This window comes from Gymnogyps californianus, chromosome 8, assembly GCF_018139145.2.
Source record: "Gymnogyps californianus isolate 813 chromosome 8, ASM1813914v2, whole genome shotgun sequence".
Classification (NCBI taxonomy): domain Eukaryota; kingdom Metazoa; phylum Chordata; class Aves; order Accipitriformes; family Cathartidae; genus Gymnogyps; species Gymnogyps californianus.
This window is the reverse complement of record NC_059478.1, coordinates 3,364,091-3,391,365: the sequence shown is the minus strand read 5'-3', so window position 1 is coordinate 3,391,365 and position 27,275 is coordinate 3,364,091. Positions and strand designations below refer to the sequence as shown.

The window sequence follows — 27,275 nt, the reverse complement described above, 5'->3', positions numbered from 1 at the left end:
CATATGGTGCTTCACCAGCCAGGAGTGCAACCCACAACTGGGGACACGCTTTTAAATGATAAACTATACTGTGTGCCTTAATGTTATTTAGCAAATTCAGTACTGAGCTTTAAAATTAGTACTATCCATCCATCCATCCATCTAGCTAGCTAGCTATCCAGATACATAATCTTATTCTCATAGCTCATCAGGGTAGCAGCAAAATGAGTTAACAAGATAATTTCAGTGTTCAGCTCATGGGTCGACTTCATCCCAAGTCCAAGATAAACGCAACCTTTGATTGAGATAAACGTCTAGAACTGTAGATGCTCTACTTGAGCCCTGTGAATCGGCAAAGCTGGGTGTCGGTACTGGCAGCTCTGAAATGGGTTGGATGCTCGCCATGAAGAGAGAGAAGCAGCCTCTGCTGCTTCTGCTGCGATATCGTGCATAAAAGCTGCTCTTCCTGAATTCACCCCTTCATTTCAAACATCATTATCCCTTATTAAATGCATCTGGTAACCAGAAAACCTGTAAAAGCAATTCTCTTTGGCATATCCTCTCTAACAGTGTCCGCCACCTTCCAGTGCTCTGGGACACGTAGTAGCACAGCAGGAATTACCAGCGATTCTCTCTTTCCTACAGTCTTCTTTCTTCTGCAGTACTTATGGTACCACCCAGAAACTGTTTAAATCCAAGTGCTCCCAGGCTTTATCCTCCACGTACAGGGAGGCAATATAAAATGCTCTCTTTGTTGTTGAAAGCATAGCTCAGTTTGATCTTTATTTATCGAAACAGTATTTCGCTTATTCGTGAGTCATGACTTAATACCTGTTATGACAAAAAGGGATGACAGACACAAATCCCAAGTTCTGATTTGGCTGAATCACCTCTCCGCAGGTTTGTTTGCACTCGCTCAGCCAAACCAAGAAGCTCTCCGGTGGAGCTGCCCCTCTTCCCCATGCAGACACACTGAAAAGTGCGGTTTGCACCTGATAAAATATTGCAACCAATTATTTACTCTCAGCCTTCTTTTGTATTAATGGAGACTACTCTTATTAAAAACTTCTCATGCTGTAGCTACACTGGCGTGCACACACGCCCAAATTATCCATCTCCAATGCAGACACTGAATTACACTGGTAAAATTCTAGTTAGTCACCCAAAACTCAATGCATAGGAGGGAATAATACCCATCACACCTCAGATCATCCTCTTCCTAAATCTCATCATATAAGCACTCCTTGGGTGCTTAGCCCATCCTCTCTATAGGACGAGTGGGAAAATCGATGCTGTCTTGTGAAAAAATCAGATTTCTTAGCAAGTTTGCCAGCTGAGACTGTGGGTGTGAAATCTGTGCTCCACCAGAAGCGAAGCTTCTCTCTCAGGGCAAGCTAAACAAACACATTGGTAAGTTCACGTAGACTTGATCCACGGCAAAGGAGGAGCCAAACATAACGGGCTCTGTTCCAGCCTTGCAGATCTCCCTTTCTACAATTTTAGTCGAGTACTTAGCTCTTCCTCAAGTGCTCTGCTAAATGAGGCCAAATTTTATAATGAGCTGCACAATTATCCCATAGATTTCAACAGGTTTATATACCTATAATGTTCTTCTCAGGCAACTTCATGAGCATCTCATATTTCAGAGGGAGTAGACAGACCTGAGTGAGACAGACCTCATACACTCTAAAACAAAGGCTTGTTTTCTTGAGAGTAGCTTGTGATTTAACAATGGATCCTGCTATTTTAAATTCATTCTGAATACTGTCTCATTATTAAAAAATGCAGAGCAAAATACAGAGCACTAATCCTGCTTAAACACAGACCGTCTCTTGGGTCAAACTCAGAGACTCATTCCTACAGCCAGGTTTCCTTTCCCCTTTCCCATTCCCTCCCAGACCGGGATCAAGAAAATTCTTCTCAGGAAATGCAGAGACAGGACTATCACACCTTTGATCTGTGGTTAACCATCATTATCCTAACAGCGCATCTTCCACACTTTCACAAGCGTCTGCTATAACCTGAAACTCTCTGAAGGATATCTCAATTGCAATCATGTTATTTCCATGCTGCATCCTTTGCAAGACGCACACAATTCCCTCTGACTGCACTACACGTTGCCAGGGTATTTTACTTGAGACCAGCTGCTGTTAAGATGGAAATGCCCAGGGAAACGTATTTTAGCATCAATCAGCGATGGCAGAGCAACAGGCTGGGGTGGCACACATCTCGTGCGCACTTGAAATGGAGAAGTAGCCTCCATCGGGTGTATCTACTCCTTCAGCACGTGCGCTTCACGGACACATGCCAGCTTCTTCATACCTTCTCCCATACATGTGTCATCTCTCATGCTGGGGGAAATGGATGGACAACCTCTCCAGCCAGAGACAGGTCCTGCACAAGCAGCTCCACCAGCATTGCAGAGGGGAGAGGCAGTAAACATCAGGAGGCCATTGGCAGTGCTATCGCCCTCCTAAACACGTAAGCCTGGAGCAGGGGATAGGGAAAACAATGGGAAGGATTTGAATTTTAACCTTAAAACGCCTGAATTGCAACCGGTGAGATCAGGCACTCCTCTGTCAAGCAGCGGGGGCCACCAGCCGCCAGCTCTGCAACGCTCCCATCACCGAATCATTATTTAGGGGAGAAACAAGATTTCACGAGTTGTCTTTGCACTTCTGTCAGATTAAAAAAATCCTAATAATCACGAATTACATAAAGGCCAAAGCTTGTGGTTAATCACGCAGAAACAAGCCCAACACAAGCCAAGGGTTTGATTAATACTGTGTCAGATAAGCTTATCCTTAAGGCTGCTGAAATTTATCCTTTATTGGTAATGGGGTTAGAAACACCAACGCTCTGTCTAGAAACAATTACTCACGGTCAAATTCAACAAGAATAAGGTCTGACAATCCTTTATTTATAAGTTTATTTCACAGCACCAGAAGAACTAGGGATTTAATAAAACAAATGAACCCCATCTAGTTCCTGGGGGCCACAAGAAGCTAAACTATGCTCTTATTATTAAGAGCATATTAAGTTAATTTGGTGAAGGTCAATGGTTTTCAACTTTTGGGTTTTTTTTCCAACTGCCTGAGCCACAAGCTGAGCCACTAATGGGCAAACAGACACCAAGCATGTCTTGAGCAGCCTTCTCCAATCCAGATCTCAGCATCACGTTACACGTCACGGTAGGTCATACAAGAATATTTCTTGGGAACATTTAAACAGCTTTCCAAAAACATAAGCCAATGCCGCATCACTCTTTAAATCAGGATGATGTGTTCCCTCTTCCCTCCCTTTCGGGTGACAGGCGTTGCAGCCAGTTACTTCACTGCCCGACCATCCACAAGATAAAATAACGAAAACCATTCTCACATCAGAGGTACAGATAACAGAAAAAAACATCTTCATGAAGGTTTTTCTGAATATATATATTTATACAGACACACACACCTGCACAAGATTAATTCTGTGCAATGCCTGGAGTGTGCTCATATAGAGCCGGGAGATTATTTTTACTCATTTCTTTTTTCTTAATTATTTTCCCAAAATTATGCCATACTAGACAGACAGCTCTATTACAAAATTACTCAAAGGCGTATATGACATTGGACATAGTTATGAGTACACACACACCTTTCCATGCGGGCCTCATTTATGCTGAGGTTACCTTACGTTAGTCTTAAAGTTCCCTTTATTGCCTTTACATTATAACTCCTTTCACCACCAGTCTAGTGTAAGTCAACCCAGATGGACTTCTCCGAGTACCAGGTTTCCCATGAAGGCATCACTTTTTAAGCACTGTAGCAGAAGGCCATTATCCCATGGTAGTATTTTATTCCCTTTCTCTTCAACAAACACACAAACCCCACAAAATGGATAAGGGCTACTTGTGGGTAACAAAATGAGAATAAGGGTACCATCGGGTCCCCTTTTCTTGCAATTTTTCTCACCGAATCATAAGGCGTTTGATTCTCTTTTAGCTCCCATATACACTGAAAATGAGTAAATGTCATGATTTGCAAAGGGCAATATTTCAGCTAGCCTATGTGCAAAAAAAGGTTAAAAACAAGATTAATCTCTGAATTAAATTAAACAGAGGTCTCAAAGTATGGGTGTTTATTTTAATGGCTTTCCAAGACCACAGCCATGTCTCTTAATTTTATCACAGGAAATAATTTCAGCCTCAGAGCTCCTCCTTGCCATTTTGAACCCCAAAAGACCAACTGGGTAAATACACAGATTTTAACCCAAACAACTAGCACCACTGATTTTTGAAGCACTGATCCATAGCCCAAGGCCATACACACGTCACTGGTATGCCAGCTGGGACCATTTTCCAATTTCATCTATTTTTCTTAGCTTGTGCCAACACCGCCTCGCCTTGGTCCTCTGCGGGGCAGCAGCCGTGGAAGGACGTTTGGAGGGGGACCGCAAGGAACGCACGCATCTTCTTCCTGGGAGGGGTACATTAGAGGAGCTGTCTTGGAGACGGTCTCCTTCCCATTTCCAGCTTATGAGCTTGCAAAAGCCTTTTGCTGTTGCAATCTCTCAGGCAACCTCCTCTTGTGGTCTTTTGACATGTTGCGTTCTTGGTAAATATGTATTTTTAAAATTGGATCTCTGGTACAGCATCCCAGGAAGTTCTTTTAAGTCAAAACCACAGTGATACTTGTGCTGCAAACTTTGTTATGCAGAGGGGGGAAAATAACAGATGTGTATTTCACATAGCAAAGGAGACAGAAGTATTTATCCCTATTAGATGTAGCTGACAACATAGGTCTTTAGATGGACAAAGAGACAACCCTTTGTGAAAACCAAGAGTCAATTCTATTGCTCTTCCTCCTTTTTTAAAAAAGGCAAACAAACGAAAATATGTATATAATTAAGCTTCTAATAAAACATTATATTACAGGAAGAGGAATATGTAAAATGCAGTTCACATCCCAAGGAATTTTTTTACCCCACTTCCCACTTTACATTAAGCTTGGACAACAAAAATGGGAAAGTATTTCATTTGTAGTGCATTTTTAGTCATTTCCTTCATGTTCTCACTAATGTTGTGCTATAATACTGCAAGATGAATGCAAGGAAATTCAACTGTTGTCACAGCAAAACATTATTGGGGAGAGGATGGGAGGACTCACTTTATAAAACCTAGAAGTTTGAGTGAAGCATCATTTCAAAATCTCTTTAATATATCATATATTTTGTTGTTACCAAGCATGGTGATACAATGGCATGACCTTCTGACGCCACAAGGACTGTGTTGGCCATAAAGATGCTACAGTAGGGATTGTTCAGGGCTGACACAACCTACAAGACAAAAATGTTGTTTCACAGCACTATGCTGTAGGGTGCAACGTCATGATCCCAGCAGATAGTCTGCGTGCTTGCCCTGGTAAAGCCAGAATTATTCACTATGACTTTGAGTAACCTGTTTTGCATATGTATTTGTCCTGGTTTCGGCTGGGATAGAGTTAATTTTCTTCTTAGTAGCTGGTACAGTGCTGTGTTTTGGATTTAGTGTGAGAATAATGTTGATAACATGCTGATGGTTTAGTTGTTGCTAAGTAGTGCTTATCTTAAGCCAAGGACTTTTCAGTTTCCCATGCTCTGCCAGCAAGCAGGGGTGCAAGGAGCTGGGAGGGAGCATGGCCGGGGCAGCTGACCTGAACTAGCCAAAGGGGTATTCCATACCATGGAACGTCATGCCCAGTATATAAACTGGGGGGAGCTGGCTGGGAGGGGCGGATCGCTGCTCAGGCATCAGTGAGCGAGTGGGGAGCAATTGCATTGTGCATCACTTGTCTTTTCTTGGGTGTTATTTCTTTTTTTGTATATTCCTTTTCATTACAATTATTATTATTATATTATTATTATTCTTAGTTAGTAGTGTATTTTATTTTACTTTAGTTATTAAACTGTTCTTATCTCAACCCACGAGTTTTAAATTTTTTTTCCCTCCTTCCCATCCCACTGGGAGAGGGGAGGGGGAAGCGGCTGCATGGTGCTTAGTTGCTGGCTGGGGTTAAACCATGACAGTATTAAACATACTGAAAAAATATTTCCATCATATCATCCATCCATATGTACACCCAGCAGCTGCAGAACAGCAACCAGTGTGGACTAGTGGTTTTAAGCTGGGAAAATGAATCAGTAGATGAATGTTTCTTAGTTCTGGCATTTCTAAATGATTTTTCCTAGTATATGTTTAATCTTTCTATGCCTTAGCTAAGCCAAACTAGACAAATTCTCCTTGCTGATAGTCTGTTCTCACGTTCAGAAAAATAAGATAACATCCTTAAACGTGTTTGCTAAATCTTTAGAAATAAATGGATTAAAAAATGATTGCATTCACACTTTGCAAGAAATACTTCCAAGCATTGAAGGGTCTATATTCATGCAACTAAAAGTCTCCCCTTTTACAAACAAACCCTTCTCTACTTCTCCGTGGATGATAATATCTCCCAGCCAGCAAAACCACACTGTTCACTGAATTTTTAATTCTGCAGAAGAGACAGGAGGAAGCGTTGGCGCCTCATCCTGTGGGGAAGGAGGTTTCTTCCCACGGCTGCAAAAAAGCATCAATTAAGGTTAAGAGTTTAGAAAACAAGTGTATAATTATTACATGAATCTGCTCACCAAACCCTGTGTAAAACAGTCTCTTTTTCTGTGGATATTACAGATGGGGAAGGGAAACCACAGCTCTGCGATGCAACAGATAAGCTTTATAATTCAAGATGGTTGAGAAACACCAAGAAGTGGTACCAGAGCATTAGCCGCCCGGATCCGGGGTTCTTGAAAGCTACGGAAATGTCTGGTTTGACACGAAGGGAGGAAGACGCACTGATGCTCAGCTGTAAACAGAGACCTCAACCGAGTGTCCTCTCACCCTTCAAAACAATCTTGGTCTGAATGAGTACGTCTGGTTTTCTCACTCACACTTTACTCGGACTCTACTATAGTGGCTGCTACTGCCCAAAAGTCCCAGTTTGGGTTAGGACACAGCCTTTTGCTCTCTTCCAGCTGTGAAACGGGTGCAAAGGAAACAGAATTGGCTGCAATGGAGCGAAGGAGGGCTTCCCTTCCCTCACGAAACCAACGCGACCGCTTCAAAAGCCCCTGCTAAATTTAGTCCAGGGACAATCCATGCGCAGAAGCAGAGAAGATGAGGGAAAAGGGTGTGTAAAGAAAATAAAGGGGAACAAGCAAACAGAAGACGGGAGATGGCACTCTGACTGCCTGGGGCTTCTCAACATGGGAGACCTGCCAGTGGCCTCCTTTTCCCTCTCTTCCCCCATCCAAAGTTGAGCAAGGCCATAATCGAGATCCCAGTATTTCCAAAGCACTGTAAAAGAAGGAAACAAAGTGATCTGAACATTTTTGGGTTTTTTTTTGCAAAGCTAAAAGGACCCATTAAACTTAATTAATCATTCCTTACTTGGCAGAGTTTATGCCTTTGATTCTTCTGGATTAAAGTTGGGACCTGACTAATAAAAGTATACCTTCTGCTAGCAAATTCAGAATTAATTCCAGAAATTTTATCCTGAAAAGAGGTCAAGTAAAAATCAAAACAACCCCTAACTTTCTGCAACTGCAGCAGTATCAAAGATGAAGGATTGCCTTTGCATTCACCAGGTCTGCTCTTCCTACAAGCAGCCAGTGCCAGCAATCCAGATCACCAGAGGTAGAAGAAATACTCCCAGGTCACAAGGTCATAGGTTAGGGGAATTTAAGGAAAAAAAGGAAAGAGAAGAATTGTGTTCAGAAAGAATTTGATGTAAATATAACAGAGAAGATGTACAAAGCAAGACCTTTATCTTATAGTCACTCCTGCGCAAATGCTGGGGTTTAAGGTCTAATTACTCTTTGTCCCAGCAAACTGTTGAAAAGTATTTATTTTCTTTTTAGACTTCTATTTTTAGCTGTAATTCAGAGAAATGCCAGAGCCCCACTGAGTGTTGACTGCGACTCTCAGAGAGCCGTAGCTACGGTGTCGCTTGCTGCGACGGGAAGGTGGTGGCACACAACTCCGCAGGTGGAGTCTCAAAGTCGTCTTGTTTCCTCCGTGGAGCTGGTTTCACTAAAGCCTGCTTATATACGGTGGAATCAAGCTGGGTTACAGTCCAGCCACTTGACAGTCCGCCAAGAATTGTACATTATTCTTCTTCCGCCTGGAAGAGTTTCAGTTCCTCAAGCACTCATGAAAGCATCACTGAGAAGACAATAGGGTTAGTGCTGGTGTTTGTTTTTTCCATTTCTAAGAAGACTTCCTGGGAAGAAGCGCCAGTCAGCTATTGTCTCTCTCACTAAACGTGTGTTTGAGTCTCCTCGGCTGCTCAGCTCTTCCGCCTCAATGTTTCAATGCTCCTTCCTTTTTGAAAAAAGAAGATAAGTTGCCTCATTTCCTCTCCATTTATCTTTCACATTCAGAAGGGCTTGTGACAACACGACACAACTTGAAAGGAAAAAAACAAATCAAAACCACCTTCTTCCAGCGCTGTGTTTGTACAGTAGGACCACGTGAGCTTCTGGGCTCGGAAAAACAGCCGGGCAGGTTATTATTAAGAAGAGGAAATTTGTTCCTGAGAATTTGTTTGGAAATGGTTTGGTGAGAGCTCTCCTGCTGGTTCGCAGTAACCCTGCGACCCTCGAGGCCTTCAGCAGGACCTCCATGTATAGACACGCCAAAAGTACTTGCCCGTACGCCACGACTTGTGACAACACGTAACCAGAACGTGTTCAAGGCCTGGTTTTATATTTATGGTGGCAATACCTCAATTAGTGCATTTAACAGTTTGCTTTCATCGCTCTTGCCTTTGTATGAATAATTACGGAGCTCCAGTTCTGTAAGTCTCAGTTCTTCCATCATGGGTCTCCATAAAGTTCTCCCCATCAATCCAATCTGAGCTCTTATCAACATGGATGCTGATACTTCCTCTCTTTTTGGAGAATAATATGGTCTTCTTTTTTTTTTTTGTCCATATCAAAACTTAAATTCTTCATCTTTCTGTGTTTGGTAAAATGTTTTATTTAGGGGACTAAGAAAAAAAACTGCCCTAAGAATGCAACGTGCAAGAGCTGATAAGAATAAAAGAAAATAGCTTTTGTGTGATAAGAGTTTTATCTGGCAAATTTATGTATATCAGATTACATTTTCATTTTCTGAATGCAGAAGTAATCATCAGTGATGCTACTTTAAACATATTTAGCTCCTATCTACTCAACTGCACTTTAAGCACACCATCACAGTTCATTTCACCGGGGAGGCAGCCAGGCAGCGGTCTCATTTATAGACTCACAATGGGGGAGAAGGATGCTAAAGGCACCCCTCTGTGGCAAAAGGGTTCGCGAAATGTTGATGTTAGTGCAAGTCTTCATAAGAAAGAGCAGATTTTGGATAATAATAAACAACTATGATTATGTGGTGTTGCTTTGAAATTTCAAAATTATACAATGTATTTTTCTTTGTGTATTTCCCCAAACTCCTCAGTTAAGTGACTGCAGAAGATAAAGGAGAGCCTATGAGACGGTCTAGTTTTTGCTCCAGCCTCTGCAGAGCTGCTCTGCAAAAATTTGCCATGAGCCCATGTAAGCGTCCAATATCCACAAACTGCCTCTAACAGAGTAACGCTCATTTTGAATCTCATCCAAGTCTGAATTCCTCCAAAGGCTGCCCACATTTACTGACTACAACTAAATTTCAAGCCATGTTTGCGTTCTTTGATGGTGGCTTAAAGTCAGCCTGTGGCTTTCTGAGAAACAAATGCAGGGAAAGCCGCATAAATCCATTTTCTACCTTCATTTGGACTGATGGGATTCACCAGCCTGCTGAAGTGCAGGATGAGCACTGAATTTCTACAAAATATTTTCCCACCTAACAGCATCCAATGTGGATTCAAAACACCCCCAAGAGCTCTTGAATCCACAACAACCTCTCAGAGACTTTTCTATCCCTTCCTATTACTCCTGAAGACCTCTACTATACAGTGCAATCACCTCTTCCGATAAGATGCAACTCAGGCTGCATGCTACTCATGCAGTAGCAAAACTTCTCTGCACTCTGGGACACTACTTCTTCGCTATTTACCCTTTCAAGCATCGCTGAGCAATTATTTCACCAACAGTTTCACCATAGGTTTTGCATAAAACTGGCAGCTTCATACAAACAGGCAGGCTCTTGCTTAACTAAAAAGCAGATCAGTGAAAAGGATGACAGAATAAGAACAGGCCAGGAATTTTGGAAAACTGTATTCACAGAAACTGCCAATATGATTCATGGATTCTTTATAATTTCCAACGCAAAACCATGGCCACTAGGAGAGACAGTGTTGAAAAAGTGCATCCTGTGGTCTCCGCTTTACACTGAGCTTGACGAGCAAAGATGCACCAAACCTTCTAAAATGAGCCACTCGGGTTGAACCTTCTGGCTCCAAAAGTTTGGGTTTAAATGGAGTCACGACTTTTTCTTTGCATGTCTCAGAAATTCAGAGGTCAGGACAACAAAACACAGGCCTCAAATTTAACATACTGGTTTCCAATTTTGCTTGCAGGTATGTCCCTCATGTTAGCCTTAGCTAACAGCGACAAAAACCATAGTCTAGGAGATGATAGTCTTCTTACAACCTCTTTTGAATCAGTAACGAGGTCAGGTCCTTGTATTGTAATTATTTCACTTTTAGAAGTACCTCTGTCACTAAGAGGATAGTACACATGGTTGAAGATTCAAAGGCATTTTTGAAAATTACTTTTGTTGCCACCTGTGTGAGGCAACTTTCTCGTGTTTCCAGAACTGCTGGATACCAACCACCAGTGCCAGGTGGGTGCTCAGAACCTCTGAAGCCAAGCTGAAAGTCTAAATGCCAACTGAAGTTCTAAAAATTACCATTTTTGCTTGGATGTATTAAGAATATCTGCTTAGTGTGCTTCAGAAGAACCTTCTGCAAGAAAAAAATGAAAGCATCAGATCTTCTCTCATTCAAGAACGACTAGTACAGAGCAATGCAAAGAAAGTCGGAGGAGATAATGCAGCCCTGGCTTCAAGACTGAGCAGGTACCCTAACATGCTTTTTAAACTCCTAATTTCCTAGGGTTTCTCTAATTTGTAAAATACTGTATCTTGAAATTGAAAGAAAACATAGAATTATAGCAAAGAAACACATAAGATACAAAAGTAAAACTGCTTCACTAGCCAGCACAGGTATCTTTTTTTATTAAGTTATTTAAATAAAAGTCTTTTAAATGCACTAGAACTACCTTTTTTGCAAAACTGCTCTGGAAAACTCATTTTTTAAACATACACTTTTCTTTGCTTGTCTACTGTATATAAATTGCATACCTTCTGGTTAACATATTATTCAGTCTGGAATAATTACACATCGGGGAGATGCCTAATAAGCTAATCTTTAAACTCTACAGATCTAAAAAAAGATCCCAAGGCATGTTTTATGAATATAGAATGGCGTCAGCTGACAAATATATGGCACAGTCCATATTATTGTGGTTGCAACCAAGAACCACATGAATCAATGTTATGGGCTTGTTTTTGCATTATTCAAGATGACAGGACTTCTGAAGGAAAGCAAGAGCGTGTTCTATAATCGTGAGAATCCACTATGAAGATAAAGAAAATTAGCCACACAATATGGTAAAGAAAATACAGAATACAAGCAATACTGCATTTTATCAGCAGCGTGCACTTCACTGGAAGACTCCATAAGGTTTTAAAAATCAAATAGCTGCTACGAGAAGCAAAAATGAATAGAAATACTTGGATTTACAACTAAAACTAACAGGGGACAGAACTGACAAAGAAATATTTTCAGTTACCATAAGCATATTGTTTTAGACTTACATCAGACAAAAGCTATTTCAACAGGAAAACCTGTCTTAGCCAACAGCTGGAAAACTCATAGCCTTATTCTGGAAGGAAAGGGGACTTATTACTTTTTACAGATGTCTCCATTCCCATCATCCAAAAGAAGTTAAAACTATGAACAGAGAGACGGGCCCCATCTGCAATATGGCTTTCACATTGTCCCAAGGCTGCGCACGCTCACATCTCTGGCACCGATTCAGCCTATGCTATTATACGCAATGGTCACAGAAACTCAACCTGACATTTTGTATAGCATCCTCAAATTCAGCTTTAAATTTATTTTTGGTTCAGTCTCTTAGAAAATCTCATCTCCTTTCCAACAGCAGAACTCCAGACACCTCAGCTATCAGAGAGGCTGGATTTTATTTTAAATATTACTCTTTTGCAGACAGTAACAATAAAAACCCAGCCAGTGTTCACCTACACCGTTCAGCCTCGACACCCTGTGAGACTTGGCTGTAAGAGCACCCTCCAAGTCAAGTCTGATTTCAGTTTACATTCACGAAAGTAACACCTGCCAACGCCAAGTGTTACAGAAAGAGCACAGCAGCTTTTCAGTTGACCACGCTTCCTGCTGCCTACATATTTAAGGCACGCTAAGGAAAAATCATGTAGCAAGATTAATAACTAACAAACCACAAGCTCTTGCTCAAAGTTACCACATAGTATTTTATACTCTTACCAACACATTGTTTTTGTATGTTTGTTTACGTTGGTAACTCCCTTGTATCTCGGTGTGGCATCAGCTTTAGACATCCCCATTCTGGTACGAGATGTGCTGAGCAGTTTCATGTTTTTTCCATGCGTAAGGGAAGTTGGTGATAAATTCAGATGGGGGCCTTCCTTCTTCATTCACTTCGAACCCAACTTCTTCCTCCAACAAATCCCAGTGCTGCTTCTCACTGGGCTGCTTCAGTTTATGATTTGTCACCACTAATTGGCCACAGCTCCCAAGGGATTATCACGAACACATCAAGCCCTCAATGCCCAATCTCCAAAGTCTTCTACAGAAGCTTCTTTTGTCACAGATCTCGGGTGTGTTTCACAGCAAATATGGCCTCAATTTTATTCCGGGCACTCTTCCTCCCCACTGCTTCCCTTGGGTTTGGTAGGACATCATTTGCAAGCTGCTTGCTGCTGGGCCCTCCTGCTCTCAGCTAAAAAGCAATTGAAACTCAAGAATAGGAGGAAGGAATTGAAGCTGTCGTAGAGAACAGTGAAATACATACAACAACACGGGGACCGTTCTTCTACAGCTTCTGAGGAAACCCCATAATGAGGACAATTGGACTGGCAAAGGAACTGCTGGGCTAATGAAATACCCACAGTCCCTCCAGCGGCACAGCAATTACGTACCATGAAACTAAGCATGCACACTGAAGCCATTCCCTAAGGAAAGCATCCACCACATAATTAAAATACTTATCTCTAAAGGAATGAGAGAAACGGGAGCCGAATCCTAATACTGGCCCTTAAAAATGCAGTGTGGCCAACATAGCAGACTGGTGAAGTATCATGCATCTAGAAGTAAGGTTAAATTAGGATTCAAGTTTTCAAGATGCCTTGATTTTGGCATCCAGAGAGAGAGGTGCTCAAATCCCACATCAGTCCACACGGACACCGACATCCTTCCCCATTCCTTCAGTCTGTTTTTGATCAACAGGCTGATGGAAGCAGCTATTAACGTCATTTTCTACTCAGCACATGATTTGCTTTTGTAGTTCAAAAAGTTTTTTGAGCTTCCTAGAGATCAATTTCTTCTATTAAATACATTGTGATGGCTGAATCAAGACTTTCGCATGGGCTACAAAGACCTTTCACATGTAGGTCAGACTCAAATAAAGCTCATGGAAACTGGGAGCGATGCCTGTCCTGTGGCCTTTCACTGGTCTGCTCGAGACCTCTCTCCAAATCGTAATGTTTGATTTGTACCACAAGCTGAATAAATGGACAAGGAGGCTAACATAGCTTGCCATCCTGCTTTGGATAGAAAATTTCAGATTTTTGAGGTAAACAGATGATTTATTATGCTTCATATTCAAATGGATACATGTCCCTCCTTCATAGAGTGCACACTTGGATTAATCGGGTTGATTTCCCTGGATTAAATGCTCCTGTGCAGCACATATAGGTTTGCTTCACAGGATTTCTGATTGTTTATCTTTTTTTTAAACCAAAAGATACTGGAACAACCATTGGCTCCAGTCTATCAAGCCTCCTGTGCAAGGTATAGGAAGCTACACCAGGTAGGTGTGCACCCACCTACCCCTCATTATGGAACACTGTAATACTGAGCAATGCCTCCAAGGTCTGATCCATGAAATGCCAGAGACTGGTTTGGTGTGTACAAAACATGACTCCCCATGAACAATCCAGCAGCTGCGTTACTTTTACATATAGGTTTTTCCAAGAGTTTACAGCTTTGTTTTAGTGTGTCACCCTTTCCTCCACACATAACTGATCTGCTAATTCCAACAAGCACGGGAGGTGGACATACCTTCACCATGCTTGCTGACATTTACTACTTTCCTTTTGTTTTTTGGGCAATGTTTGGATCTGGAATAATTTTTTCAACATCACTTTGTAGGAAATGGCATAGTCTCAGTCCAAGCCCTTCCTCCTTCATTAAAAATACGGCAGCATAACAGACCTGCGCTCTTAGCACAATTGCATTACATGATCATTTTGCCTTCTGCAAATGAGGGTCTTCACTGTAGGCCACAAGAGGGGTAAAGGAAATTCCAGCTGATTCCCGGTTTCCTGGCCATAGCTGGAAAGCCCATTGCAAATTCTCAAGCTTGGTAAAAACACTAACAACTAATTAAACAACCATGATTACATTTTAAAAGCACATGAAAATCAAGAACTCATGTCTCCTCTGTATCTTTAATGCAGACAGTCCCCTTTTCTATGTGCATTTGAAACACTTTTAAAGGGTGGTGGGACACCAGAACAGGTTGCCCAGAGAAGTTGTGGATGCCCCATCATTGAAAGTGTTCAAGGCCAGGCTGGACAGGGCTTTGAGCAACCTGATCTAGTGAAAGATGTCCCTTCTCATTGCAGGGGGGTGGAACTGGATGATCTTTAAAGATCCCTTCCAACCCAAACCATTCTATGACTCTATGATCTTCTCTCCTCCAAAAGCACCATAAAAACCACCATCAACTTAGATCAGCTGACAATCTGGATGGTTTTGGGGCTCCTCCTTGCAGACACATCAAATGCAACCCTGATATCTGGATACCTACCTCCAGCCACGCTCACAAACCATCACTAACCTCAAACACTCCTTATGTCAGTAGTTTTGCTGCTGCTTCCCGGACCCAGAGCAAAGACTGATGGAGCACAAGCAGCAGTGGTTAAAGCTACTTTTCTTTACAATCACATCTAAAAATATGATATTCTAATCAACTTCATATGGTACCCACTCCATTCATTGCGGAGCTCTGAAAGTTTGTGGCATGGTGAGCTGGAAATAGCAGGGACTTGATTTATATTTAAGGCAGGTAAATACCACCCCAAAGAACCAGATCCTGTCTGTGTGTCTGCTACAAAATGTAAAGCTGGATAAAACATATGTCACTCATGGGAGAAGCTCCCAGATGGCTCCTGCCGCCTTCTTTTTCTGATTTACAGAAATGCCGAGTGCCCACAATCACAACTGAGCACAGCCGGAGCCTGGCTGGAAATCTGGGGAGAGCATTAAAATGGCCAGTTCCCTGAAAAATTAAGCACTAGTTTTGTCAAGCCCCAAATTAATAGCCATAACTCCTCATGCATGAAATAAAATACCACCACCTATCACAGTATCTCAGTGGGAGGATCAGCTGATTGATGCCTGCACAGCACTTGGTAGCTTGGCAGGTGTACAGGAAAACTCAAAAAGGGGAAAAAAAAAACCAAACCCAAACAACAAATCTGGTGCTTCCTACTGAATGAAGCCAATAGAAAAATATACCAAAAAGCTGCCTTTGCACCCTGGTCTCCCTTGAGCATCAGCGGTGAGTTCGGGGCTTGAGATCCACGGACCTTTTCAGCTAAGAGAGTAAGCTTATATGGTAGAAAGTTGTGTTTGCTTTGTGGCATCGCCTTTGTCTACAGGGGTGAACAGCTGCTGGTAGCTGTGGGTTTCGCAGCTATTTGCTAGACTGCACAGAGGGCAAACGTGGAAACAACAGGGTTTAGTTCAGCAGGTAAACACTGGCAGTGGTTAGAAACCCTTCCCACTCGCCTCTGGTTTCCCTTATTCCAGCTCTACGACCCCCAACCCCTTCTCTCCTCTTGCAGGATACGCCTGAGCTGCTCAACAGAACATCCAAAGAGAGGAAAAATATGTTTTCTTTAGCTTAATTCTCAAAAAAAAAAAAAGCTCATCCATTTTAGCTGCAGTTTTCTCAAAAAATGCAATTTGAGGCAGACTCTCAGCATGGAAACTTCAGTCTGAACAGCTGAAGACTGGCAAAGCCTCATTTGCAACTGAAAACAGTGGAAAGTGTCTGGCAGACTAAATTACAGACAATCATATTACTTTACAGAATACCCCTAAGAGCAAAAAATACTTTTTTTTTTTTTTCCTTTGCACAGACCCTGCCATTAAATCTTTGCCTGGGGATGATGAAAGCTTGCCTTTCCTCTAGTGTGACCACTACAATATGTGGAATATCAAGTGAAAAGATGCAAGGATCCTCCATATCACGTTCAATAAAAGCAAGTCGGTCTTCACCTAAGGTATTTAACGTCCCCAATGCTGCTTCAAGAATCAGATCTTCAGTTATCAACATCGCGACAAAGCTCTGCAGAGAAGCACAGCACAAATAGCAACTGGTTTCACGCAGAGGAAGGAAAATATCATGTAAAGCTTTAAAAATTGCTTCCTAAGATAACAGATGAGAGGGGCTGAAGAAGAGCGCTAGCTAAAAGGACAGGGGTGAGTGAGCTGGACGCTGAGTGGTGGGATGGTGGTGGCACCTTCTGTAAATTTGAAGCAATGATGCCCGTGTATCTCTGAAAAGAGTGAGGAAAAGCTCCTTGGCAGGCAGCAAGTTTCCAGATACGGCACACGAGGGCAATTTTTTTTAGCTAGGATCCCAAGCACACAGAACTAAAAACCAGTAGTAAATCCAGGAAGGCATTACTCCAGTGAATGAGCCATCGCAGGCAGCGAGCAGGGGATCCTTAGAAATGGTATGCACGGACAGAGCTGGCTTTTGAGCTCCACAAAACCTGCAGCTACCTTGACCTGGGGAAAATAAACCTTCATGGGAAATGCCAGATGGTTTTATACTACAAAGAAGCAGTAGACATTTTTTCCTAAGGTTGGCTGTGAAAGTATTTAGTGATCACAAGTGCTTAAAGGTCCAGCTGGTCCCTAGCACGTATCATAGCCATTAACTCTGCCTGGCTGGGACACATCAGCACGGTGCAGCTGGAACTGTTGTAGCGGCCTGACCCTGCACTAGGGATTGGCACAGGCTGCTTCTCCTAGTCCTGGCACTCCCTGGTCCCATGCCTTCGTTTCTGTGGAGCTTTGCTTTAGCTTTGTGTGTTTTGCCTGCTTAAACAGTAAACAACCAGGAACAAGGATTGCCTTACGCTGTTTGTACCACGAACACCCTTTGTGAGGACCAGCATGTCCCCAACACAACAACTAACATGCAATTCAGGCGTAGATGACCTTTTCTGCAAGTTGCCTGTTGCAGTGCACGAGAGCCGCGGTCAAAACATGCATTGACCTTAGAAGCACAATACAGAATGAACCTGGAAAAAACAGCGGCATTTTGGGAGAGCTATGAACTGATTGTCTTACACTGTCACCAATGATCTCCTTACAAGCCCACTATCATTTGAAAAGGCATCACCGCTGCTGGTGTTGTCAGTGGAGAGTCCAAAAATGGGCCAGGCACTGATGTGGGTGACTTTTCTCAGCAGGCCGCCTGGCCAGAAACTGTAATGGGGAGGATGCACCATGTTTGCTGTTTAAGCAATGACATGTAGAAAAAACAACCTGCAGATCAGCTGACATGCTCACTTTGCATAAATGTCAAAAGCAGAATTTATTCTGAAGGACAGATCATGGCTTGTTTCTGGGAAGATACGTAAAGCGGGTAGCAAGCCAGAAACCTCTGCTGCTATTTTCCACCCTGGAGTTACTGCATCGCTGCACCCCATCGCTGCAGCTATCCCAGCCCGTCGAGCAGCGTGGTGTCAGGCATGGTTTGAGGCAGTCCCGAAGGAGTGCACGCTGCTCCGACCTAAAGGCTTGGCACAGCACCATCTGAGATCCCGGAGCGTGACCACACACCTGCAACAGCCAGCGGCAAACATCTACCAACCACCACGGTCACGCTCTGATGGTGACGTGGTGCCTCCCCCTATTTCACATCGGACCCGCCACATGTTCAGCAGAAAACTACCTGAGAGACACTTGGCTGGTCTGGCCCTGAATGGGGATTGCACGAAAACACTGAACGTGTCATCCACAACGAAAGCCTCTGTAGCATCTGCACGCTCCTTAGGAGCCACGCTGCTCAGGGCAAGGCAGAAGAACAGGCTTAGAATCAAGATCATCACAAACAACATCAAAAAGTTATTTTTAATAACTATTTTTTGATTAGAAAATTTATTTAGAAAACAAATTAACTACTCTATTCCTTATTTCACTTATTTCCTAGAAGAATTTCAACCATACAAAAATAATCTACATATTTTTGAAAACTATATTGCTTTTAACTTTTTAATCACCTAACCAGAAGAACCCAAGAGTCAGCCTCACTTTTGTTTTCTACTTCCTGATATTGCTAGCTAAGACAACTACCTAGTTTTATAAAAAAAGATGCAATAACTAAATAATAACTTTGGTAGCACTACAATGGCCTAATATCTAGGCTTAAAGCTTTAGTACTATCCAAAGTGTAAGAGCAACTGTTCGTGTCTGAGTTATTAACTAATATCACAGAATCATGAAGATTAAAGGCTTATGATTTCAAAAATTAACGCTTAATTAAATACCAAGAGAAACTAATTCACCAAAATCTTAGGTTATGCATATCAAGTTGAGCATTAGTATAGAATCAGCACCAAGCTTTTTTTTATATGTAAGACTAATAAAAAAATACAGGATAAAGTTTTTAGAAAACCCAAACAGGCGAACCCTTTCTTCACACAAGTTTGAGCCATTTCCCCAAGCTTTATTCTTGCTTTTATGTAAGAGTTGGCCTCGTTTCATCACTGTCCTTTAACTGCAAAAAGCAACTAAAATGCTTGCATGCATGTTCAAAAACTTGAAGCCATTTTTAATTGTCCTTTAAGTGCGAAGAGAACAGCATGTTTATTATATGCAAAGGAAAAAGCTGTAGAAAGAAATGCTGCTGTACTTTAAAAGCAGCCATGACCACATTGCTTATGAATATCATCCTTCCCAATCTAGACACTGGCTCTTCAGCTGCTACTGCCCAAAGGCATCAACAACAAAGCTGCTTTAATCATCTCAGAGCTTGCTTTTTCTCCCTTTAATATCAATAAAATTTCTATCAGATGCAAAGACTGTCTTATAATTTGTGGCCAAGCTGCACTAATTAAAGAACCTCCAATCTTCAAGATTTCGGAAAATATCAAGTACAAAAGAGCAGCAGACTCCACACTTACAGTGTGCCTCTCAATTACAGGTTTTTTGGGCAAAGGTGAGTACATTTATCACTTTTTTTATTGAGAAGAAGCTCTTTCCGTTGATACCCATGCTTAATTCAACATTGTACGTAGTTTTGTCTACACAGGCAGCAGAAAAACATGAAACATGCCACATGCCTTCCCCTACCACCCGGCGGTTTCCCTTCACTCATACTACCCGAAAAAGACCTCCTTTCCCAGAAAGAAACCATCTTTCAGTTTTCAAACCCAGGCTCTGTAGCAAACGTTATGTAGCACATCATCTTATGCTTCCTGTGCAAGCAATACGGTTTACTTTGGTGTAAGGGAGCTTGAGATGATCCTGCTGAACGGGCAAGGAGCCTAACCCGGCATCCCAGATGCTTTGGCAGAAGGAGGAGCCATGCCACAAAATGGAGAACTGAGATTTCTGGGTTTATGAAAACCTCAATCCATTTACAGAAGGTAAATGGGATGTGATCACGGACAATCCTTTTATTGACAAACTGAAGAACAAAATCTTACCTCCTGCTTTGATTAGGGAAATTCTTGACCGTGCCCGTTGCAAGACAACGTGACTGTAAACTTCCAAATTTGCTTGCGGTACTTTTGAAAGAAGTTAATAAATCAGACTATATAAGCAATGGAAACTGAATAGAGACGGTATCTCCTGGCTTAATCTCCCAAAGCTGAAATCTGGAAGTTACCAAGTACAGTAAATTCTGTTCAAGTTGGGTGGCAAATACCTTTCCCATCAATCACGTCCCTGGACGCCTTTTGCTTGCATTCAGTCTAAAGCTAAGATAAAGTGCCTGGCCCTCTGAATTAAAGAACTTAAGAACCAAAGACAAGCTGCTTCTCCTTTCTAACACAGACAGGCACCATTCATTAAAACTATGGAATGAAAATCTGCCACTGGCTCCAACAGCAACAACCTCTCTGAGGACTAAAACTTCCAAGAAAGCAAGTAAAGCCAAAAGGATTTTTCTTCAAAATCTCATTTCTTAAGGTCTTCAAGAACTTGGAAACTTAGCAAGGTGCATATAAGGAAGAACAGAATCTCATATCCATATTGAAATTTGAATTTCCTATGCATTTTACTTCATTTTTTCATTCCGTGGGTATTTATGCCTATTTGGATTGGACTAGATAGTACTTGCTAAGTGCTAACCTGCAATCATGAATTCTAGATTCAATACATGTTTGTAAAAGAAAATATTACTCTGCCTCTTCCTTAGATTTTGGGAATCGCAGAAAAATCGTATCAGCTTTTGCCATAAACCCCAGAACGTGAAAATGAAAAGCACCCTCTAAGAGCTACGAAGTAGATGCTGGTAAGTCCAGAGAGACACCACACTGCTGCTCTATATGATGCTACAGCCACGCTCACCTGTGGAAAACAAAAGAGAGGATTTCCAAGACACGGCAAGACGTAGCTTCTAAGGGGCTGAGAGAAAAGGCAGTAAGTGCAGCCAGACTTTTTACAAAACTCTGTTATACTTGCAGTCGTACACCAAATTAAAACCAGAAGGACTACACGACAGTTTAAAGCAGAAAATCCAACATCCAGTCTGAGTGCCTGTCCAAAAAAGGCCAACTTTTCCACAATTAATTCCAAGTTATTCCTCCATCCTCCAGCATCCTTGCTCATGGCTATGTGCATGCTGGCTGGCTGCTGGCGAGAATTTCACTCCAGAGCTGTATCAGGCACTTGGGTTATCTCCCTCCGAGTCGGTGGGACTTACCTCCGTACAGCCGATGGTATTTGTTCAGACGGCTTCCTGTAAAGCTAGTGACCTGATTTCCTTATCTTGTCTTTTAAGTAAAGGGTAAACCAGGCTCCTCTTCAGTCTCTAAAACTTGACAGAATAGGAGGAGTCTACCTGCTTTTTCTAAGTACGTTGCATCTTGCAGGAACACATCTAAAGTGTTTTACCCTTGTGCAAAAAAACCCCCGTCTTAATTAGTACCATACTGAAATTCATAGGCAAAACAAATGACTAGAAAGAAATTTCTTACAGACGTTAAGTAATAGCTTTCACTGTCGACTGAAAAGAAGAACAGCTGGAAGGTCTGCTCGGAAAAAAAGTCCTGAACAATGAGGAAACACACAGGGTGCATCCCTGGGCGCCGCAGGGTCACAGCACCATCGCTGCATCCCTCGGCTGGGCTGTCCCATCTGCCTGGGTGAGGAAAGAGATGGAAAAGAAGGGAAGGAAGGAAGAAAGAAAAATTGCATTTAAACAAACAAATCAAAAGCAAATACAAAGCCTCATCCTCTGGACAGCTTTACGTTTATAGAAATGGGTAGACTGGATATGGTCAAGCACGCTGAACACCTTTAGTAAAAAAACAACCTTCAGAGAAGTTCAATTTCTTCTATGCTAAACTCTTTCGAAGATGTACCTGTTGAAATTACTGGCGTTGGGTGCTTGAAATCTCTCCGCCTCTCCAAATTTAAAAAAATTTGGTCCCAACAGACCACATGTGACAGAGCAGAGCTTGGCCCCCTACTGCTGCTGCTGCTGCTGAGATTGCAGAAATGGAAAATCATTAAGACTCTAAGGGCCATTTCTGCCTTCTCCCCGCTGTGAGATCTGCTTCCTTGATTGTTTCTTGTCTAATATTAGAGACCCAAAGCAAAAATTTTCTACCAGCAATCTTGAAACCTCTGGCACAATCTCTCAGGGCATACTAAGTTGTTTTAACAGGCACTTTCATCTTTTTCCCCAATTTCATGATTGCACCCTGAGTCCATAACTCCCCACTACCACCCCATACTGCTCCCTCTTGGGTGTAACACTCATTAAATATCATTAGACAAATCATGCAATGACTACCTCCCATCACAAGTTTAGCCCATGCCTCATCAAACTGAAAGCATGAATTTTTTTAATAAACTCTTTTCACATGACCAACTCCCAGTCTCCTAATTATTACTGCCATTTTTTAAACTCCATCTATTTCACTCGCATCCTGAATAATTCCCATGTAGTCCCACCAAAACCCTACAAAGAAGGATTATCTCTGCCACAAGCCTTTCCTTCTTTTTTAAGGGCTCAGTCCAAAACCTAGAGGAATTACTATAAAAATTTCTTTTAATTTCAGGGGGCTTTAAATCATTTTACTGCTTATAATGTGTGTGTATTTAAAACACCTTAAGGATCTTAAATAAATGGAAAAAAATATTTTTGCATAGGCATGGTTAGAAAAACAGGCTACACAGAACAGAAGACACCTTTGAAACTCCTAAGGTTTCAAGACTAGTAATGCTGCAGTGCATGTGGTCTGGCTTTCTGCCCCACTCCTCCTTGCTGGCACTACACGGCCTCCTACTCTCCCCTAAATACCCTCCAGCCACCTTCTCCCAGTGGACACAAGCTGTCCCCAGCGCTCACAGGAGTCCCTGCTGACTCATTTTTCCATTCTTTTACTATGACAGTAATTTCCTTCAGGTAGGAGTAAGGAATATCGAGTCTTGACATTTTGTTCACAATTTCATCCCACAATAATGACCAATTTTCATTAACTTCTACTTGAAAAAGACAAAAGATGTAGTGACGGCTTGCAAAATGTAACTTCATGCTATATATATATAGTTTCTTAACGCAGAGGTTTTCTGAGTATAAAAATTGTTTTGCAAAACATTGCCATCCCCACATAAGTCTTCAGGCAGCTTGTGAAGTACCTGTCCCTGATTCAAACTTCACAAGGATGATCCCTGCCCTTGCAATTTCAAACACAGCCTCACGTGTATCGTACTGCGAAGATCACTTGAACAATTACCCATTGGCATCATATATTCTTTTCTTAGGCATTATTTGCTGCAGGAAACGCACATTACCAGGTCAATAATTATACCAGCTGACTTTCAGGTATGGCTCAAGATATTGCCCCATGTACAAGTATACACAGCTCTCAACGATTTGCAATTTGGCTGGTTCAATCCTACCACTTCTTCCTTAAGAGCACGGAAGTTGAAATAGGTTTAGGTGGAAATCACAGCCTTTGCCTTCAGTAACCAAGGCTCCACGTAGGATGCCTTCATGATTTTCTCTGGGATTCATTTCTCCGACTGGTCTGACGAGGCTCGCGCTTATTCACCCGCGAGGAATCGCACAGATCCAAGCGTCTCCCAGGCTCTACCTGGGGGTGCTCGTGCTGAGGGCCATGTTCTCGCTGGTTTATATAGACACCTACACAAACGTTTTTACATATTTTTTTACATAATTTTACATATCACATAATTTTTGTCCTTGTTTTGTTCTCCTCTCATCCCTCAAACAGTGTGAGCAAACAGACTTTTCGAAATTCTAAAACCTGTAGATTTGTACCTATGTTGATGAAGAAACTGTATCAGTTTATTGCTGAAAACTCCATCCACACCCCTTTAGCCCTCGGTCCCTCATTTCCATTTGTTACATTGTGTTCTAGCTTAAATGTTGTCTAAATAAACTACAAGGCTTTACAACACAGGGACACGGCTTCAGACAAATTAAATTATCATTACGCCAACAAGAAATTAAATTACACCATCATGACAACAGCCATGCAGCAATCCTGCTACATATTCAAGCAGTCATGTTTAATTCTGTCCCACGCGATTTTGGCTAACCCGCCCCTTGCAGGGAGCAGCCCGGCATGCTGCAGAGCTGACATGCCACCCGAATGATCTTCTCTGCTGCAGGTTGAGGTTCGTGTGGCAGAAACTAACGCGAAGGATGCCAGTGTTCAATCACAGCAAGCTTCTGCTGCAAAGGCAAGGAGATGGGGGCACGAGCCATCCACCAAGCTATGCTAAGGGAGATGCAAAAATCTAGTGCTGAAACCAGGATATATAGATTGCAAATATAAATTTGTTTACCGAAATGCTGGTTGGGAGGGACCACTAGAGATGACCTAGACCAAACTCTCACTTGAAGTAAAACTCAGGATTTCCTGTCTTGAGTCTACTGGTATTTGGGCCAATATGAGTGAGCATCCCAAAATGCGCAAAGTTTGGAGAATGTCGCTGGCCGCAGTCTCTGAATAAGATGCGCGAGGCACCATCCTTGAGCTTGTTGTCTCATGACCACCCTCACCAGTGCCGTCCCATTCAAGCACTATGGATTGACGGTTCCACTGACAAAAAGCAGGTATCTCCCTTCCCTTTTTACTGAGGACCCCCCTGCATCATCTTTGGAGGAAAAAAACCCCAAAGCTCCCAGCCCCCCAGTAAAACCCACCTAACCTTTACAAAGCCAGCTAAAAAATGTGCTGCTTATTCAATCTACAGAATCAGTGATTCAGCCTGCTTCCTCTTCGAACGAGGAGAGCTCACCACAGCACTCACTCTGGAAATACATCAGACCAAGACGTATAAGACAGATAAGCAAGGTCTGAATCTTGCAGACTCCAGCCTCAACATGAGCAGTAGGTTTGGCGAGCTGGCTGGACCACACTCTGTTTCGATTTAAGATGCTCTTCCCGATTCCTTTTCCTTCTTGGAAGTACTCATTTACGGGCAGTCTCTGTACAAAGTGCCTCATTAATTATTTTTCAAAGCAAGAGTTTAGAGTAGGGGATCCTCACTTACAGCAAGAACGGCAGACGTGAGCCAGGGGATAAGCACAATGTTTTCATTCCTTTTTTCACAATGATTTCGCTTTAGCGCTTGCCTCTGCAAAGACGTGATAGGCAAACCAGAGATGTGTCTGAAGAGCCGCACAGCTCTCAGCCAGGCAAACGCACCCTCCCTTTGAGCTACAGGGAAGTCTCAGATACATACATCCAGTCCAGTTTCACACGTGTCCAAACAGATATGGATTTCACAACCCTCTGGCATGAGCTCCCCTTTCTAATTCTAGATGATGTCCAGGGCAAAGACCTGCACGATTTCCTCTTGCACAGCTGTGAAGAAGCTAATAAGCTCCCTGAATCTCCTACTTTTTTTTTGCAGTAATTAGACATCAGCCTTTTCAGGCGCTCACAACTGCCCTCACTCACTCAGGGACCAGAAAACTTGAAATGCTGAACTGTGGAGATGCAATTTTGGCTGCAGCATGGGGATGAGTGTAAAGAAAAAAAGAAATCCATGGGGATTGCACCCTCATGGCTCTGACGGGACCTGAAACCACCCTCAATGGGGCAGGAGAAAATTACAATACTGAGGGGACATTATAGAAAAATCTCTGCATGTGAGGCCTGCAGCTTTGCTGATTGCTTTTTGGGTGAAAGCCATTTAATATTTGGACGTCTTTCCCGCTATGGGAATCTCTTGAAAGATCCACTGTGATTTCAAAAGAGTCCTAACAGAGGAGCAGTTCAACATTTGCACTCCCTCTACACCACAAAAAAATCCCAAAGCAACAGAATAAAAGGACAAGCTTGGCTGCGGGCACCACCCAGGAGTCACCCTACGGTCTGAATCATCAGCGCTAAGTTTGATCTCCCAGTCCACAGCAGCGAGGACTCTCGCAGGCTTCAGATGTTTAATACATAATATACTGGAACAGGGCTCCCTTTTAACATGCAAACTTTCATTTCACTTGTAAATCTCCAGCCTTAAAATTTGCTTTGTAAATACTTTACCTGCTACCTTACTGATAAGGAGCATAGGTAGACAGGCAAGAGCAAGATGTATTTCATCTTTTAACTACTCATATAACAAAAATATCCCCCAAAATACAGAATTATGCTCTTTTCCTTTGTAGTTTAATAGTAATAAGCATAAATTTAAAGCAATTTTTTTTTCGCTTTCTCTCTTCTAACATTGCAATGGGATGAAAAATCGTTCTTACACAAGTCTGAATAGTTTACCTAAATAGCCACCTAGCAGTTTTCCCATTGCCTTCAATGGGATTTGCAAAACATCAGGCCATACGGTCTTGATCCGATCTACCTTGGCAAAACCTGGTGCCTTAAAAGTTTCAGCTGCCGGTGCTGGGGAATTGAGACTTTACTGTCACACGGGCAGTTTCAGGTCGCATCTCTCCACACTCTTGAAATCTACTCTTCGGCATGTTATAACTCACTCGTCGGGAATTTTTAAAGCATTGCCGTTTAAGAAACCGTCTTCTCGAAACCCCATCGGACACTGTCCCTCTCCGAACCAGCCCAGCTGTGTGCCCACACCTCGCTGACCCCACCGGCTCCCGAGCCCTGCCCGGTGCCTGCGGCTCCCGGCTGGCCGCCGCACCGCGCCCGGCCCCGGCCCCACTCGCGACCCCGCCGCGCCGCGGGGGCTCGGGATTTCCTCCCCTCGCCCCCTCCCCGGCTGCTTTTCTGCGAGCTTTCCCACCAGAAAGCACGCCTGCAGACGCAGCGCTCTCAGAAAAAGTCTCGGGAAGGCGCCGGCCGCTTACGCCTCCCCCTTGCAGAGCCCTACCTCGGATGTAGGTGCACTTGCTCTCGTCCAGCAGGCTGGAGGCAGAGCCGCCCATGCTGCCGGCGGCGCGGGGCAGCTGTGCGGGGCGCTGCCGGGGAGCGCTGCCGGGGAGCGCCGCCGCCGCCGCCGCCGCCCAGCCCGGCCCGGCCCGGCCCGGCCCCGCGCTCCGCGCCCGCTTCCTCCCTCAGGCGCCGCCTCTCGCCCGCCACCGCCGCCAAAAGGAGGTCGGGCCCTGAAGGCGGGAGGGCTGCTCCGGACCCTGCACCCCGCCCGCCCGCCTCCAGCCGGCCTCCTGCCCTGCCCAGGAGGGGACCTCGGGGTTGCCCCTCGCCTGTCTCGGAAATCTGGGAGCAGAAGGTGGCAGGAGGCTGGGGCAGAAGTTACAGAGGCAATGGAGAACGC

The 27,275-nt window shown here is 43.1% G+C and overlaps 1 protein-coding gene across 1 annotated transcript in view; it reads right to left on the bottom strand.

The window, feature by feature from the left end:
- NIBAN1 (niban apoptosis regulator 1) overlaps nucleotides 1–26,928 on the bottom strand; it is a 69,317-nt gene extending 42,389 nt beyond the window's left edge. The window contains exon 1 of the mRNA XM_050900886.1: nucleotides 26,874–26,928. Within this exon, the coding sequence (XP_050756843.1) occupies nucleotides 26,874–26,928 (55 nt within the window). The remainder of the gene's footprint in view (nucleotides 1–26,873) is intronic.
- Nucleotides 26,929–27,275: the final 347 nt, after the last annotated feature.